The 18,097-nt window shown below is 39.2% G+C and overlaps 1 protein-coding gene across 2 annotated transcripts in view; it reads right to left on the reverse strand.

The window, feature by feature from the left end:
• The window catches only part of CFAP74 (cilia and flagella associated protein 74), a 3,161,205-nt gene that overhangs the window by 2,689,929 nt on the left and 453,179 nt on the right, over nucleotides 1–18,097 (reverse strand). For both annotated transcript variants that reach the window (XM_044062943.1, XM_044062944.1), the window contains exon 4: nucleotides 8,223–8,321. In XM_044062943.1, the coding sequence (XP_043918878.1) occupies nucleotides 8,223–8,321 (99 nt within the window). The remainder of the gene's footprint in view (nucleotides 1–8,222; nucleotides 8,322–18,097) is intronic.

The raw sequence follows: 18,097 nt of genomic DNA on the forward strand, positions 1-18,097 counted from the left end.
AATAATCCAACAAAAATGTCACAGGATATCTTCTCCTAGAAAAGAACCAGACACCAGGCAGGGTAAGGTTATAAGCGATTTCGTTCCCTTTATCCACACTCAATACAAACGGAACTTCATCAGATACAAAACCTTACACACTTCCCCCCTTTTTTATATACAATTCAATTGATTAATCACAATCAATTAACTTAAATGAATTAATTAGTTAAGTGTGCTCTCAAGTTAAAAACACATTAATATGTTCTTTAAAAATATATAGCTGTGTATAATACATGAATAATTCTCCTTTAAAAACACGTATATAATAGACATTTCATCTGTTAAGAAAATATATTTATAAATAACAATACATATATTAGATACTAATTTAATTGCTTCCATGTTCAACCACTTAAACAATTTTTATCTAATCTCATCTGCCTTTAAATGAAGCAAGCTCCTTAGAAAAATCCTGTCATTGATACCAGGAAAAACTGTGGTATTCAACAAAACCTGCCAGTATGTTTCCCTGTATTCTAAAAAACAGGGCCAATTACCCCCCCTCTCCTGTCTACCTACCTTTTCCAATACACAAAAGAGGAATTTTTTAAAATCCTTACAGTTTATGCTGTGTCTAAATAAGGCATTTGTTTTGTCTTGTCTCTTAATTGCATAAATGTGTTGGTAAATTTGCTTTTTTAACTTGTTTTCCGTTTTTCCTATATAATATGCACAGCATGACTGGCACAAGGCCACACAGACAACTCCTTTTACATTACAGTTATAATTCCCTGTCACTGGAATTATTCTATTGTGACTCTCTATCACTATATTCCTCCATTCATAGATGTACCTACATTCCCTGCATCCATTGCATTTCCTCATATTATCTAATGGAATCCTATCTTTGTCATTCTTCCTTTCAAATAAGTTCTTAATGTTGGGTCCTCTTCTGAAAATTATTTTTGGTTTATACCTTACCCTGCCTGGTGTCCGTTTCTTTTCTAGGAGAAGATATCCTGTGACATTTTTGTTGGATTATTCGCTAATCAGTCTGTAACACCGTTTTAAAGTTTCTTTAAGCAAGCACCTACACAAACAACTTTATTGCACTTGTTTTTGTGAAAAGGGATTTCAAATAATCCTTTACTTTGCCTAAAAAATGGCACAATGGGGTGAACAAGATTTAGTAAATATACGAAAGCCTCCGGGGGGACAAGTGCAGGCCACCCCAGGCAAAGCAGTTAGGGCGGTTTACCATCTCATCCCAGCTTGATATATACTGTATCCCCTTAGAATGACACTGAAGCTAGGGCAATAATCTTTTGTTTGCATTGTAGCATCACTCTTGGTAATGGTAGAATGCTGCTCAAGGCTAGATTCATACCTGCCTTAGACACATATTCCAAGAGCTCCATTGTGTTTCTGTCATATAGCTGAGAGAGGTATGCCTCAAGTCATGCATACCCACTTGTGGTACAAGGACTAGAGTACATGTGCAATGTGGCAAATCTTGGCACCTGATAGATAACTGACAGTAGCCCTCTCCTTACACAGCCTGGTGATTGGTGCAGCCGTGTGTCTCACTATGGCATCACTTTGACTAGGATATTGGAATGTGTGAAACTTTACCTTAAGGCTTTTGAACTGAGTTATCTGACTTGAAGATGTATGTTTATGGTGGCTGCTACCTGTGATGTGTGTTTGTGAAATTTTTGAGGGCATTTGTTTTTTAGGTTATATTTATGAGGCCACTGTCGTTTATTTTTAAGAGCCTCAGTATATGTATGTCTGTGTTTAGTCTGACATGAGTGATTGGTTTAATAGGGTGTTGTGTGATGCTGACGACCTGAATGTTTTTGTGGCTTTGTGTGAGAACTTTGCCTCCAATCCATTATATAACTACTTCCCTCAAATACTGCCACTTTGTTTAAGTAGTAGGTGGCTTTCAGTAAACATGAGACAATTGCTGCATTGCCCCAGGATGCCCATTTCAACCAAGTTGACTGCAGAGATGGTTGGAAAGTGCAAATCCATGGTTCTAAGTACTTAAAAATGTGGGCTAAAGGGGGAGTAGTGTCTGTGAGATTAGGAGGTGATTAATGGAGAGCTACCTGTGTAGTAGTGGGGATAGTGCTGGTCTCAACGTATCTAGGAATCAATGATCCTTTGCTCCTGTTTTCACCAGAAGCAAAACAGCAGCACTGTTCCCAAGCTGCTTCAGTACACTTACTATAGTTTTCTCTTGAAAGACACTTTGCAGAAAAAACAAACAGCTGGATGCAACAGAAAACCAGGCTGCACAATGGTCCTGAAGAGGTTCTCACCAAATCTGCAACCAAATCACTCAGTAAAAGTCAAATACAAACTGCCAAATCAGAGATCAGCAGGAATAAATGCCCTTCTGTTTCTCTTCTCACCGTGAGCAAAGCAACACCATTAATCCCAAGCTGGCCACTAAGAAGAAACATTCAGCCTTTCCAGTGATTCGTAATCTGTAGAAAGGCTATGAAATAATGTTTCTCTGTTCCTTCTCTTGCCAGGAGCAATACAAAAAACACTAATCCCAAGCTGATTCCTAAGTATAAGTGGAAAATGCATACAAATTGTTGACTGTACCCAGCTAATCCCAAGAATGACCTCATTTGCTTCTTAGTGCCAGAAATAGGCCAATTTACCACTGCTTCTATCTTTTCTTTCAGAGACTGACAACTGATTGCCAATGTGGCTTGTATCATACAATCTAAAACAGTGTGTAACCTAGATAAAGAGTAGTCCCAATCCTCATTGTCTAGGTTAGTGGTAGCATATCTGACCTAGGGCTTTTATCAGTCTATGCTTTAATCTTTGAAAGGTTGTAGGGACATGATGTAGCCCAAATGAAAGGATGGTCTACTGGAATAAAACTTCTGGAGTTAAAAAAGCCATCTTTTGCCTGTGCATGTGTCTCTGTCTAGTGGAATGATCTTAATATGTTGTTAAAATATTTTTTTTCTATCATGCAATTCTTCAAAAAAAACTCTCATTTTTTTAACAGAATCTCCACAACCTCTTATTTCTGGACTTACATATTGTGTCTTTTACCTTCACTGCAGGCATAAAGGTCAGTTTTCTTTCTCCACCAGTTCCACCAGTTTCTGACATTATGCTAACTACAGAAGTCTGTGTTTCAGTTTCAGAATGTTCCTACTATACATCTTCTCTGGTCTTCTCTAACCGGTCTAATGAAACCAGTAGTTTGTATCATTTAATTTTTCCACTAATTCAAATGGACACTGCCAAAAGCTTGTTCTGAGGAAGGGACCATAATTAACAGCTCTTCACCAGTTTTGAATTTCCCTGGTCCTTGCACTTCTGTTATACATACCTTGTCGTATAGCCTAGTCTCTTTTCATGTGTTTCCATACAATAGACATTAACAATTTCAGTCTATCTTGCAAACTGGCATTGTGTCCTATGACACTTTAAATGAGATTTTCTCTTCCCCTAAGTTTCTCTGGCAATATCTAGGAGTCCACAAGGGTACTGCCACATTCAAAATAACTGAATCCTTGAAGAGGCATGTGGTGCTTCTCTAATGGCAGCATGAGGAATGGTTTTAACTGGTCCCCCTTTTTACCAATCTGCCAAATAATTTTTATCAACATGGAATGTTATGCCCATTTAAAATGTTCCAATAAACCATCTGTCTGAAGATGGTACACTGAACTTATTAAATGCTTGACCTTAAATCACTGGCACAATTGTTACATCATTCTGATCATAAATTAAGTCTTGTGGCCTTCTAGAAAATAATAAAACTTAACTCTCTAGCAACAGATTTTGCATTATTCCTATGTACTGGCATAGCCTCATAGTCCTACTCTGAAATCCACTGCTGGATGATTTTATCAATAACCCAATAATATCCACAGCAATAAGCTCAAATGACAACTCTATAATATGCACTGGAATCAAAGGATTATTTAATCCTGGGTAATGGTATGTTTTCTGCTATTCAGGGCATCCAGTACAGTAGTTCTCAACATTTTATTTATTCATGGGTAAAACCTTGTTATAATTCATGATGCAGTCTTGTCCATTCCTAGGTGTCCTTTTAGTACATGATTATGTGATAAACTCATCAGTAGGTTTCTGAAAGGTCTGGGCACTTCAGTTGACATATTACTTCCTCTCCATCCTTATTGGTGGTGTATAGTATAATTTTGTAACTGAAATTATCGGTAAAAGTCAAAACATTTTTTCAGCTTCTTTCCCTACAACTCTAGCTGTAGGTTGCATTGTTCTACATAATGTGAATCTTTCCAATGTACCATTTTAAAGTTTGTCCTGCTTACCTGAAGGTCAATCAGCTCTAGAGTTTCTTCAGGGTCACTCTGTCATGAGGTAGAATGCACTGCCTCCTCTTCTAATAATACATGCATTGGTATATCAGTGTGTAAAACTCTAAAGAAATGCAAGCCATCCAATATTCTTCAGTGTAAGTTGCTGTTTCCAAGCCATCCAATATTCTTCAGTGTAAGTTGCTGTTTCTACCTTATTCATTTCTTTCTTGTTCCTTTTCTTTCTTTTATAAAACTGGGGCAAACAGCCCCCTTTCTTCCATTTAGTGGTCACATATTTTGGCTCAACAAGGATATCACTGGTGTTCTGTTCAAGGTTATCTTGTCTCAGTATACAACAAATCTTCCTGTTTTCTTTCCTTCTCTGTATTGTGCTCCCCTTGAGCATGACCAATAACATCTCAATTTCTTTTTCTTCTCTAGGTTGTTTCCCTCTGCAAAGAATTTACCTTCAGTTTTACTTCTTTTTCCCTTACTTACAGACAACTACTTTGTTAAGCCTTCCCTGATATAAAAGGATGATTCAGAAGACTGACCAGTTACTACTACCTCCTCTTTAACTGCACCAATGTAGTCTTGTTTATTGCTAAATGTCTTCTTCTCAGCACCCACCTGCTGTTAGAATTCTCTATTTCTGGGCTTTTCTGTTTTAGTCTAATAGAATTCTGCACATGCCATGCATCCTCCAGACTTCCTAACATCATTCTCTTGGAATACATTGTCAGTGAGTGATTCATTCTTTTCAGTTCTACTAGTCATTTCTACTCCCTCCTGTGCAAAACTGTCAGGTCACAATGAAACTTCTACTTACTGCCTTTTAACAATTTCAGGTTGCAATACTCTACAATGTAACAAAGTTCCTTCTAATTGCTCTTCCGCAGAGGTATGCTGACATATCTCTTTAATTGGTGTCAGTCCCCCCCCCCATTGTCTTTAGACAAATGTTTTTTCTTTAAGGCTTTCTGACACTATACCTTGATCTTTGTTAGATTCATACACTGTTATGAATGTATCTGGTAGTTGTTCCTCCCCTTTTCCAGGTTCCAGTCACAGGTGCTTATGTATGTGGATTAACGTGCTGGTTACACTCCCTACATTGGTAAGGTGGTTAGTCAAAATGATTATCTTCTTCTCCTAGCCTCCACAATTCTTTAAAGTAGGGAAAGTCTTTCCTTATTAACATATGTTCTAAACTGGGGACTACAGCAATAAGGTAAACAAACTTCCCCAACACAGCTTTTCTCTCTACTAGAGTAAAACGATACTGTTTCCTATCTCCAAAAATGCAGAATATTTAACTGCTTTTTTTAGCAACAGTCTTCCTTTTCCAAGCATTCTATGTCTCCATAAGAATAACTATACTGCATAAGTGTATTATTTCTTCCATCACCTGCCAAAAGCTCAACAGCAGAAGGCTAAATCAACTATTCTAGCATCCAGTTTATTGCATTCCATAAGCTCAAGATTGTTAGTAGTATGTTTTTTTTAGTAGTTACATTTTTCACAGGTAGAACCGCGTTATAACTAATAATACAAAATCTTACGTTGTAACCCTTTTTCCAAATATAAAAGAGAGTATCACTATAGTTGATACTTTCTGTTTGGTAATTTCACAAAAGGCTTTACTATAGGTTTATATTGTTTAGTTTTAACCACAGTTTCATTATATAATCGCTTTACCAGTACATCAAAATTTTCAACATATGTCCACAGGTTCATAGGATGATACTAGGCTATTGGCCCAGAGGCCCTTATAAGCCTAGCCAAGAATTTTTCCCATGTACCCTCAAAGACAGCCCTTGTTGCCCCTGTCCAGCAGGGACACAAGTGGGATCCCAGGGGTGTATTTTCTGTTTCCCATCCAGTTGTCCAGGTTTCACCTTAAAGACGGCTAGAGAGGTACATAAGAAACACCTCTGCCTAGTTTCAAACCAGGCACCTCTCAACTACAGCCCACTGCATTAACCCACCATGCCACAGACATCTAAATACACATTTTCCCTTCCATATATTTGAACCTTAGACCTACTGCACATGAAGCTGTAACTCTACCCATTTAGCTACGAGGATAAAGATGTGGCTACTGCCAGATTCAAAGCATCAACACCATCACCCATGCTAATGTCCCTAGTCTACTGAGCCACACAGACTGCCACCATTGCACGGAGATATCCCATATGGGCATGTCTGTAGTTCTGTAAGTGGATACATTTATATACACACACACATAGTTGCACAGAGTTGAATGATGTGAGATTAGAACCCCTACCTATTTACTGTTACACACTACAGCTTGCAGTACTTATCGCATGTGCCACAGAGTTTATCTATCTAGCATCATCCTTATGGTGAGTTTAAAAATCCACTTTCTCAAAGCAGCAGGCAAAGCCCTTTAAAACGTGTCAGATAGTAACGTCTGCCATTTTATTTTTAGTATGTTGATTTGTAGGATCTAGCCAAAATTTAAATACATGCTTTAAATCACATGACTGATATAGTAACATTAATATGAGAGAGAACACCAGGTGCTTAGAGCACTTTTTTTAAACTTCAATATCAATGAAGAACTATAACAGTTCATCATAGTTAGCAGCAGTGGAAACCTAGTCACTCTGCTTTCATCTGTCCTGAGTATAGTTAAAAAATACAAGGTTTACCTTGTGGTCTACCTTGCTGATTAGTTGCCTAAAATGAGGAACTGTCTTTGGCATGGCCATAGACTTGACAACTTCGACTATCTCAGTAGAAGCATTTTAGCCATAAAATGTTTTTTTTTTCCCACTAAAACAGAAAGCAAAATAATAGTCGTGTGGTGCAAAATATTCTTTAGGTTAGAAAAAAATAAAACAAAAATTCTGTGTCCTTCATACCATTTCAGGTTTAGCCACAAAACAGATTCAGACAGCTTCCTCCTGGCTGAATACTCAGCAGAATATGTCCAGGTTGTTTCAGGCTCTTTCAGGCTGTCTCTTCTATGTCACAGCACACTTCCCCAAACTGCTGTTCCAGAGCCAATTTCTCTGATCTCCAGAGCCCATACTCTCATTTTTACTCATTAAACTAACAAGGTAATTTACTTTCACCAGTACTGCTCAAAGGAACCTGTCTACCTAATACAGAGCCATACCTGTCTTTCTTAAAGGGAAACACATTTTCTGTGCAGAGATATTCACAATATTATTTGCAAGAAATAATTCTCAACACATCATACTACCATACCACTTACAATATTATTTATACAACATCAATATTGACACATCCTAGGGTGAGAATCATCATATTATACTATAACACATACACTATATATATATATATATATATATATATATATATATATATATAGACACACACACACACACACACACACACACACACACACACACACACATACACAAAACCAAGGCAGCACCAAGTATAAGTAAATCCTGACATGTACAGCCAAAGCACTGAACAATTCAGTCCTTCCTGAAATAGAATACATGTATAATTTAAGTTCCACTTCAAACCGCTAAACAGAGTGAAAACATAAACAGAATTCTTGCTGAGGCTCACTGCTGATATAAATCATATATTTTTCTTTTAACTGGGGGCCTGAGTACAACGTTGTCTGCTTTACAACAAAGGGAGAGCGCTTGGACCACTAACTCTGAAGACAACTGATAGCAAAGGAGGAAAGAATCTTTACAGTCATACTTTTATCACTGCTAAGAAGTACAGAAGTTGAGCTGAATAATAAGGGACTGACATGAGTAAACTGCTATAGTACATATTCTGTTTGCTGATTTATGTATCGTACTGCCCATCTGTCTTAAGCATGTGAAATAAACTGCTTTCTAAATTTTGGAAAATAGGCTAGAGGACTCTAGGGTTAGATGTCCTGTAGATTTCTACACTTACATGTTATCTGCTTTTTGCTGTTCCTCAATTTCTTGTTCCACACTGTCTCGCTGATTTTTTAGTTCTTCAATTTGAAGTCGGCATGCTTTCAACTCCTCCCTGTCAAGTTATAAATAAACATAAGGTTAAAATGGTACAAGAGTATCTCAGAATAAAAACAGTAGCTAAGCTACAACCTTAAATCAAATTTATTATGCTCAAACAGAATATGATATAAATGTAGGAGAAAAGAAATACCAGACAAATTATTCCCACGTCAGTTGGTCTATGGAGTTTCTTTGTAGGATCCTAAAAATGCATCCAACCTCTCCACAAATTACACTCAGGATTTTTCCTCAGACACTTCCGTGCAAAGTCTATTGATGCTGCTGCAGGCAGTGATGTCATACACCAATTATATAACTCCTGAAGTCTGCCAGTTTGACTCCAACCACTACTGCCCATACTTCCTTCAAATCATTATAATGACACTTCAGGATAACCCATACAAAATGCGTATTGTTTACCTACTGTGCAACAGGGCGGTCACGGTGGTGCAGTGGTTAGCATTGCCTCCTCACAGCAAGAGGTTCTCCGGTTCGATCCTCGGCTGGGGTGCCTTCTGTACAGAGTCTGCATGCTCTCCCTGTGGTCGTGTGGGTTTCCTCTAGGTGCTACGGTTTCCTCCCACATCCAAAAGACATGCTGAGGTGGATTGGACACTCTAAATTGGCCCTAGGTGTGACTGTGTGTGTGTGTGTGTGTGTGTGTGTGTGTGTGTGTGTGTGTGTGTGTGTGTGTGTGTGTGTGTGCGCCTTTTGTGTAAGGTTGGGCACCGGGCTGTCAACTCGACACTGTAAAACTCCACTGCCAGTCATGAGCAGACAAGGTGATCCGCTGTGGTGACCCCTAACCGGGAAAAGTCGAAAGAAGAAGAAAAAGCCTCAAAAAAACGAGTAATGTAAAATGATGCAAACCAAACCTTGCATAGCAAATACCAGCTTGCACTTTTATTCTCTACTAACACTAACTACTAACTCACTCAACTAACCCTAAAGTTTCTTACATAATTATAGTCTTTTTTTGTAAATATACTCTCATTTTCCTCTGCACTGTAGTACTTTTGTTCATGAGATTATACATGAATAATTATCTTTACAATAGTCATGCTACATTATAATGATTTTATGCATGACTGTCAAGCTTGTCATCTTGCTCTCTAAAATTCTGCAACATGCTAGCTACTTTCATATGTAGCTGCACATTTTTAATTAATTGTCCCAGTTGCCCTCATATGCAAATGTGCACATAGGTTCATAGGTGTGTACTAGGCTAATGACCCTGGGGCCTTTACAAGCCTAGCCATAGGATTACCCTGGCATAGTGCCACCCGACCTTAGTTCCCAGTGCCTCTGTTGAGTAGAGCCACTGGTGTTATCCCCGGAGTGAATTTTCTGTTTCCTATCCACTCATCAAGATTTCTTTTGAAGAGGGTCAGCGAGGTGTTCTGCTTGATAATGTAATTCAATGTACATATTTAATCTGACAATGATATAAGCCTGACTGCTTGTTGATGTACTTTACTCACACTTTACTGATGTAAGCCTATTCTTGTTTGAAACCATTGTATTACAATATATTAATGCTTTAATAATGTAATAACATTACTATTAAAAGCAATTTTATCCACAGTGCCTACCCAGTTAAAAATGTAAAAACTACAACAGATAGAAAATAAATAAATAAAATGACACCTACACTGATGATAACCAATGGTCAAGTATACATTTGCCTGATTTAATGTGATTCAACAGCCAAGGCACACATTATTCATATATACAAAGTGACAATAAGGAGCTGTTTATGACCCATGAAGGAGATTCTTCACACAGATTAACCTATAAAGTAATAAGACATCTGTCATATCTAACATCAGGGAAAGTCCAGTTGGCTTAGCGGATTAAGGTTGGACTCCCACAGCCTTCATTGCCTAACTGTGCGACTGTGAGCAAGTCATTTAATCAGTCGCCAACCCTGGTCTGAAAAATGTCAATGGAGATCAGTGCTCTATCCCAGAAAACAAATGTAAATAAATAAATTAACTTGGTTGAATTCTGTAATGCTCAGCTTGTGCAGTAAAAATGCACGGTCGATATCTAATACCAAGGAAGGCCCCTGATGGCTTCTACACAGTGGATTAAAATCATAAGCAGTAAATGACCAGGATGGAAGTACTGAAAGGATAGTCTAGGAATCAATGAAAAGAATGAGTTCTAAAGTACTGCGCTACAGATGCCCGACTCCTGGTATTGCTGTTAATAATGTATGCTGAAGGTGTGCACAAGGTCTAAGTGGGAAGTAGCACAAATACCTGCAATGGGCACATTCCTGAGTTAGGCATTGGAAGCAGACATGCCTCGAATGTAATGATCTTTGAATGTGGCATTTTCTGACTTGTGGTTCACCATCTATGGCAAATGATAATACAGTTCACAATCCACATAGAAAAGTCTGGCTTTGCAGTTGAATGATTTTTCCTCTCCAAAGGAAATGAAAAAAAAAAAAAAAAAAACTGTCTGAACCTCTTAAATTCAAGCACCTGTTTTTGGTAAAACTTGAGCTGAAAGTGCACATCCTGGGTGCAAAGGCTTCTCTTTTTCCAGCTCCTGCCCCAGCAGAGAAAATAAGGAGATGAATGGTTTGGTTCTGTGACAATTTAGAATCCATAATAATGGGAAGAATAGAGTTAAACACACCAAAACAGGTATCTTCTTAAAAAACTCGAACACTAAATCACAAGACCCTGAGTTGTACCACCAGCCACACTTTAATCAGCAATAAAAATGTTAAGGGCTTTCATCCACAAAAATAAAAGGACTTAATCAGAACATTTGTATTCAGTTATAACAATTGTTTAAATACAGTATTTGTATGATGGTTACAAACAAATTCAAATGTTCTGATGAAGTCCTTTCATTTTTGTGGACAAAGGCACTTAACATTTTTATTGTTGAATAAACATGGCTGGTGGTAAGTGTCGAAGAAATGAGGATTAGCTCTAAGAGAACCTGGTTATTGTAAAAGACAAGCTATAGCTCTCTGTTCATGAGGGCCAGAAGCTCCATGATCCTGTGGGCAGTAGTAAGGGCTGCCAAGGCTAAATCAATGGGTTTGAAAAAAAATGAGCAAGCCTGCCAATCACGAATTTCAGAACCAATGGAATGGAAGGTTTTTCTCTGGTAGTCAGAGATGCCAAAAATCATTTCAAGAACTGCTTTACCAGCCTACACTATGTAACAATACAGCCCTCTATGACATCATGATGGGCAAAAATAGACAACAAATGACTCCAGCCCAAGAATGACTGAATCCAGACTGTGCAGGATCTGAGTCATGTTAGGATAACCTGTAAGCTGACTGACTGGAGACCCACCCAAAAAAATGTTCAATGTGGAAGCATAAGCATGCTAGGTAGAAGACTTCCTTACAGATTCACTTACTTCTTACACTCATGTTGATTGATGCAGTGAGATCATAGAATTTAAATAAAAAGCTGTGCCCTAAGGTGGAGCCAGTTCTTTCAACTGCCGGGACAAGGGACAGGTTGACCAGATTGGGAAGAGTTGTGTGTACTGCTAGGAGCTTAACAGCCTGAAAACACAAACTTCTTGGCCAGCAACCAGTGACAAGAATTAGCTTTGGTCTTCCTTACTTAAACTTAGTTATGACCTGTAAAATCTCTGGAAATGGCCAAAAATTTTATAGGAAACTTCTCTATAGATCTAATGAAAAATGTAGTAACTGCTACCTGCCCCTTGCCTTGGTTAAACAAGCAGAAATGTGTGAGGACTGGATTTCCCAAGAGGCAAAAAGCCTGTTCATTGGATGCCCAATTTACAGATGCCATGTCTAGTTTGGATTTTATGGATCTGCAGCTGCAGGTAAAGACTGGAGGAATGACTCCAAGAGTCTGTCAGTTTGTTCATTTCCTATTGCAAGTGGATAACTGACAGAATTATACTTTTGTCAGTATCCCACTGTCAAATATGTAATACCTGCCAAAAACTGAGGTACAATCAGCATTCACCCTTGCTTGGTTACATACCACATAATAGATTGGTGATCTAGTCAAATAAAGAGAGGTTCAAGAAATAAATTACGCTAAGGCCATTAGTGCCAAAAAGACCGATGCCATTTCCAAATGGCTGATGTGGAGTTCTACAACCAGGAAGGACTAAGACCCTTCTACCTTGGACCATGAGACAAAAGAGTTAAGCTTCCCAGTTCCGTTAGCAGAGCCTCCACCCTTAGGGCTAGCATTAAGTTTCCCTTAGGGAAAAAAGGAGGTTCAACAAAAAATTGTTGTAGACTGACTGCCAGTTTAGGGCACAGTTACAGGGGTCTAACACCAAAACATCCATGAGCACTCAAAGGCTCCATAGTTAACATCATACAATCTGATAAAACTCCATTATCTTCTGGAGTGCATGTGATACCAAGAAAACAGTGGTAAGCAATGAAGCCCAGAAGTCGCAATATGATCTCATACATATTTTCAAGCCATGACATCCTGATTTGTCTCCACTGAAAGGAATGATCAACAGTAGAGAATGTCTAGTTCAATGCCAAGGAATGATATCTTGTGGGATAGGGTAAAAAAAACAACATTCTTAATGTGTACAGTCATTCCCATACATCTCAAGCATGGGAATGCCCACTGTAGGCATTTCTAGGTAGTCCACACTGATGTAGTACCACAGACGTTAGTCATCGATATAGCAGATCACATTGAGATTCTTCTCCTGCAAGGCTTACTTCATCAAGGTCAAAATATTGGTAAAGACTGTGGGTGCTGAATAAAACCCAAAGAGTAACACTACATACTGAAAGTGATGCCACCTGAAATAGACTAGAGAACCTTCCTTTATGGACCCAGGCAATTATGTATCAAAAGATTTTCCTCATGCCTAGCAATATCATTTAGATGTCCATCAGCGGCAGGAATATGACTTCCTGGAGAGTCAATATCCAGAGCCTGGATGTAATAGATGTTCTCACTGAAGACCCTGAGGTCAGAGATGTAAATGAAATTGTCTGTCTTCTTTAGATTAAGGAAAGTTAGGAGTAAAGCTCTTACCATCTTCTGAACCCTCTATGGTTTCTTCAACAATACTAGTTTGGCTTGGTTTAAGGACTCTATTGGGACAGTTCAGTATTTCAGTTCTTTTTATTTTCATTTGTTAAAAGGGTGGAACACTGATCCGGGTGGACCATTTTCATGTTCTGCCTCGCAAGTACAGGTCTACTTCACACTGTTGAAGGCCAACAATATCGAAGCTGATATTGTCGGCACCAAAATGTCAAAATCGAAAGTCATCACGCGTGTAAATGGAAATCTCCATAAGGGGAGATTTCCATTTACTGCAATGTAGTGTGATTTCGGAATTTGTATATTTAAGTAGCGGGGGTGTGGGGGTGCAGGGAGGGCTTGCCCCCCTGCATAGAGCAATTTGTGTTGTGTTTGGGTGTTTTTTTTTTTTTTTATGTGTGTTCGATGTTCGGGGGTTTTGACATTTTCGTGCTGATTATTACGCTGTTGACAGTTTGAGTTTTCGACAGCATAATATAAATGCGGAAGTGGAAGTACATAGCAAAAAAAAAAAAAACTCGTGGAATATTTGGCTAACATTTGGAAGCATTACCTCTAATGCAAGAGGTTTTAAAGAATCACACAGTGGAAGTCTAACTTGGCTAGATTTTTCTTTTAGTGTTCCTGATTAGCACAATCGTCAGTGACTGTGATACCAACATGTGCTTTGCATTTTTTGCCACTAAAATACAGAGTCGATAGGCAACACATTAGACATCTCTTATCCAGACTACTTTTGCTAACCTTGGTCTTTATGTCATTTTTCTGAGAACTTTTAAATATAGTGTCAAAACAGTATGGATATTACACAAGTAAGAAAAAACACAGCCTATGCTATCTATCCCTTGTGATTTTGCATGTGTTAAATACTTACCATGTCACAAATATTCATAACATCACAGCACAGTCAGATAGATGATCCACTCTTTACTGCAAAAGCATTTTTTCAGTCACAAAAACTACAAATGTTAAACACTAATCATATGTTGAGGCATTTATTAAAGCTTTCACTATGCACAACACCTCGAGACTCTCTCTCTAAAAAAAAAAAGAGTACTCATCATTAATTTTTTTTTTCACCTCATAAGTCTAATATTTAAAAATGAGATTTTAACACCATATGACATATGTAAATTGCCATTTCTTACAGTATCAGAATATGAGTATAGAAGGTGTGAGCTCCAAACATGAAAAGTAAGGAATAAGTACAGGCCAAGATTTACAAGCAAGGCATGTGCTATACAGACTGTCGTTGTGCAAGAATTGACTATTTGCTGCCTGCTAGCAATTAACAATCTCAAACTGAGCTACAGTGCAGAAAGCATAGATGCATTGCAAGAAAATATGCAAATGACTTCAAAATGACATTCAAATTAAACAAAGTAGGGAAATGAGGTCTTAATAATATGCAAACAAATGCAAGGTAAATGTAGCCATGACTCATAGTCATTATATGAGGGGAAATGCTGCAGAAGGTTGCACCTGAGAATAAAAGGGTAAGAGCACCCTAAAGTATCCAAATTGCAGACAGCAAGAATGCTAGGGGGTAGTAGTATCAGTTCTGTAGCAGCACACATTAGCAAACAGCATGGAACAGGTGGAGTAGGATGCCACAGGAAATGCTTCCACCGGTGAGTGATGTACTACTGTTTCAATGATCAAGAGATTACTGATCCCTTCAGAGCAGATCAGGATATCATACAGACCTTGGCTGACATGTATTGCCTACATACAAAATCTAAAGGAATAAAAGGCCTTCCCATACATGTTGAAATGTGGAAAACAAGGTATGTATAGCTCTTTCTATTCTAGCAAGAGGGAATATATAAAAACCAACAGAAGCCACAGGGTATTTTATAGGCCTCCAACTTAACAACATCCAACAAGTTCCTTGGCATAATGTTTCCAAACGTGGAGGAGCATATGGTTCCTAGTATATAACAGGAGAGAAAAAGAAGTTATATCTTAGCATAACGTTCCATCTGTATTGTTGATCCCCGTTCAGTCATTATGTATGGGTATCGGTTCCGAGCTCGAAACCGAGCCGGCCATTTTCCAAGCTTGCGTCAGCTTCAAACTCTTGAGCTAAACTCTTACCCACACTTCCCCTCTCCCTGTTACCTCAGATTGAGTTTGCAAGTTAAAAAAGGTAGAGGCTACCTCTGGTTAAATAACCTAAGAGAACTGGATGGTGAGATCCACTAGAAACCACAGGAGGGGGAAAGAGGGAGGGTCGTAATGACTGAATGAGGAACAACAATACAGATGTAACATTATGGTAAGACATAGGTTCATAGGTAGGTACTAGGCTATCGGCCCTAGGGCCCATACAAGCCTAGCCAAAAAATGTACCCTGGCTTTCGCCACCCAAGAAAATTATTTTTCTGTGCCCCTGTCGAGCAGAGCCACAGAAGTGATCCCTGGGGTGAATTTCCCATTTCCCATCCAATCATCAAGATTTTTCTTGAAGAGTGCTACTGAGGAGCTCTGTTTGACATAGATAGGTAGTCTGTGGGACAGGAATCTATCCCTCCAGCATGTTCTGTTTATTGTTTTGACAAGATTAAGGTCCTTAGAGCATGCAGCTCGGAGGGATTGGGATTTCTTTAAGTGGAGCATGTCCAACAGCTCTGGGTTTGACATAACTTCGTATGTTAGGCAAAGATCGCCCTTGAGTAGGCGATATACGATGGAGTAAAGCTGTAGCTTTTTGAGATGGTCTGCACAGGGCATCTGTTTGAGGCCAGTAATCCTCTTTGTGAGGTATTTCAGTGGTCTTTCCAGTTGTTGTAGATGTCTTGTGAGGTACATACCAAAAGGGGCGTTGTACTCTATAATGGGTCTAATGAGTGATGAGTAGAGGGGAACAATGACCTCTTTTTTTCTGGATGAGAATCCTTTTGTGATGAGATGAGCCACGTAGAAGGATTTCCTGACCACTGTGGTGATGTTATTATCAAAGGAGAGACTACTGTCTACCTGTGTCCCAAGGTCTCATCACATTTTCGGCATTAAGTAGACTACCAGCTATGTGGTAGTTCATGGGTACAGAGTTTTTACCACAGGGGATGACAATACACTTTTTGGCATTGAGCTTCAGGCCATGGCTTTGACACCAGGTATCTATCTCAGTGAGGCCTTTTTGTAGTTTGTCCACATCGTTAGGAGTTTCGATTATGGCTCCTAGTTTGCATTCATCTGCAAACTGTGTTAGCCAAAGACCTTCTGTGTTGGCCTGCACTTCAGAGAAGTAGATACCAAACAGGAGAGGACCCTGGACTGAACCCTGTGGTACTCCACTTGTCACTGGTCTGATGTCGGATTTGGAATCCGCTACTTTCACAGTGTGGGTTCTGTCCATGAGCCAGTTGGCAACCCATCTTGTGACATAGGGATTTATACCTAGTTTAGTGAGCTTATCTATAATTCCAGAGTGGGGGATGGTGTCAAAAGCCTTGGCGAGATCTAGATAAGCTGTGTGAACCATTTTACCCTCATCTATGGCTTTGATGACTGCTTCAAATAAGTCAGTCAGGTTTAGGAGACATGATCTGCCTTTTACAAATCCAAACTGAGTAGGGTCCAGAGTGTGGAGATTACCAATGTCTTTGTTTATGAGTTCCATGATGATACGTTCCATGGCCTTGCAGACCAGGCTCGTCAGGCTAATGGGGCGGTAGTTCCCGGGGTCCGTCGTGGCTCCCCCTTTGTGGAGTGGGATAACTGTCATGGTGCGCCATTCAGTGGGTACAAAGCCTGAGGTGAGGCTATGATTGAACATGGTGCTTAGGTAGGGTGCCAGTTCATTCTGTAGTTCGCGTAGAACGCAGCCTGGGATATTGTCAGGTCCCATGGATGCTGTGTTCTTGCCTTTGGAGAGTGTTTTTTATCTGTGCATCCGTGATTATAGGAACTTTGCATTCTTCCGGTATAGAGATGGGCCCTCTAGGGGGTGAGAGGGGGGTAAAGTTAGCACTGAACCTATCTGCTAGGATGCTGGCAATATCAGTTGGTTCTGTATATTTAGTGCCATTATGCTGTAACTCAGAGCAGATCTGAGTGTTCCCATTTAGATTCTTGACATAGCTATAGAATGCTTTGTGGCTGTCTTTAGAGCCAGTGGCAATTTTGTTTTCGTAACTAGCTTTGGAGTATTTTATGACATAACTTCTTTATCTGATATTGTTAATCCTCGTTCATTCCTTATGTATGGGACAGAGTCCCCAGCTACCTCTATTCCTGGGAGGCTCTTAAGAAAGGACATTCCTGAGCACCATAGAACTGAAAGATGCTCTTTCCCTGGAGGCCAAATCCAATTTGTAATGATTGCTGAAGGTATGAGGTGTAGCCCAAGTTGTAGCTGCACAGATGTCATGCAAAGAAGCTCTGGCATGGAAGGCAGCAGAAGTTGCCACTGACCTTGTTGAATGAGTTTCATGGTAGCAGGCAACGAGATGTTACGTTGTGTGTAAATAAAGGTTACACAGTCCTTCAACCATCTAGCTAATGTGACCTTAGCAAACAGCCAATCCTAATCTAGGTCCAGAAAAGGCCAAAAATAACTGGTCAGATTTACGAAAAGGTTTAGTCCTGTTTAGGTAAAAATGGATTTGCCTGTGTATATCAAGGATATGTAGGCAATACTCTCCTCTGTTTGAATGGTTGGGAAGGAAAACTGGCAATTCGATGGCTTGATTAATGGACATTTCTGAGATCACTTTAGGCAGAAATGCCGGATTAGTTCTCA

Source organism: Protopterus annectens, chromosome 2.part1, assembly GCF_019279795.1.
Source record: "Protopterus annectens isolate FY-2018-M chromosome 2.part1, PAN1.0, whole genome shotgun sequence".
NCBI lineage: Eukaryota > Metazoa > Chordata > Ceratodontiformes > Protopteridae > Protopterus > Protopterus annectens.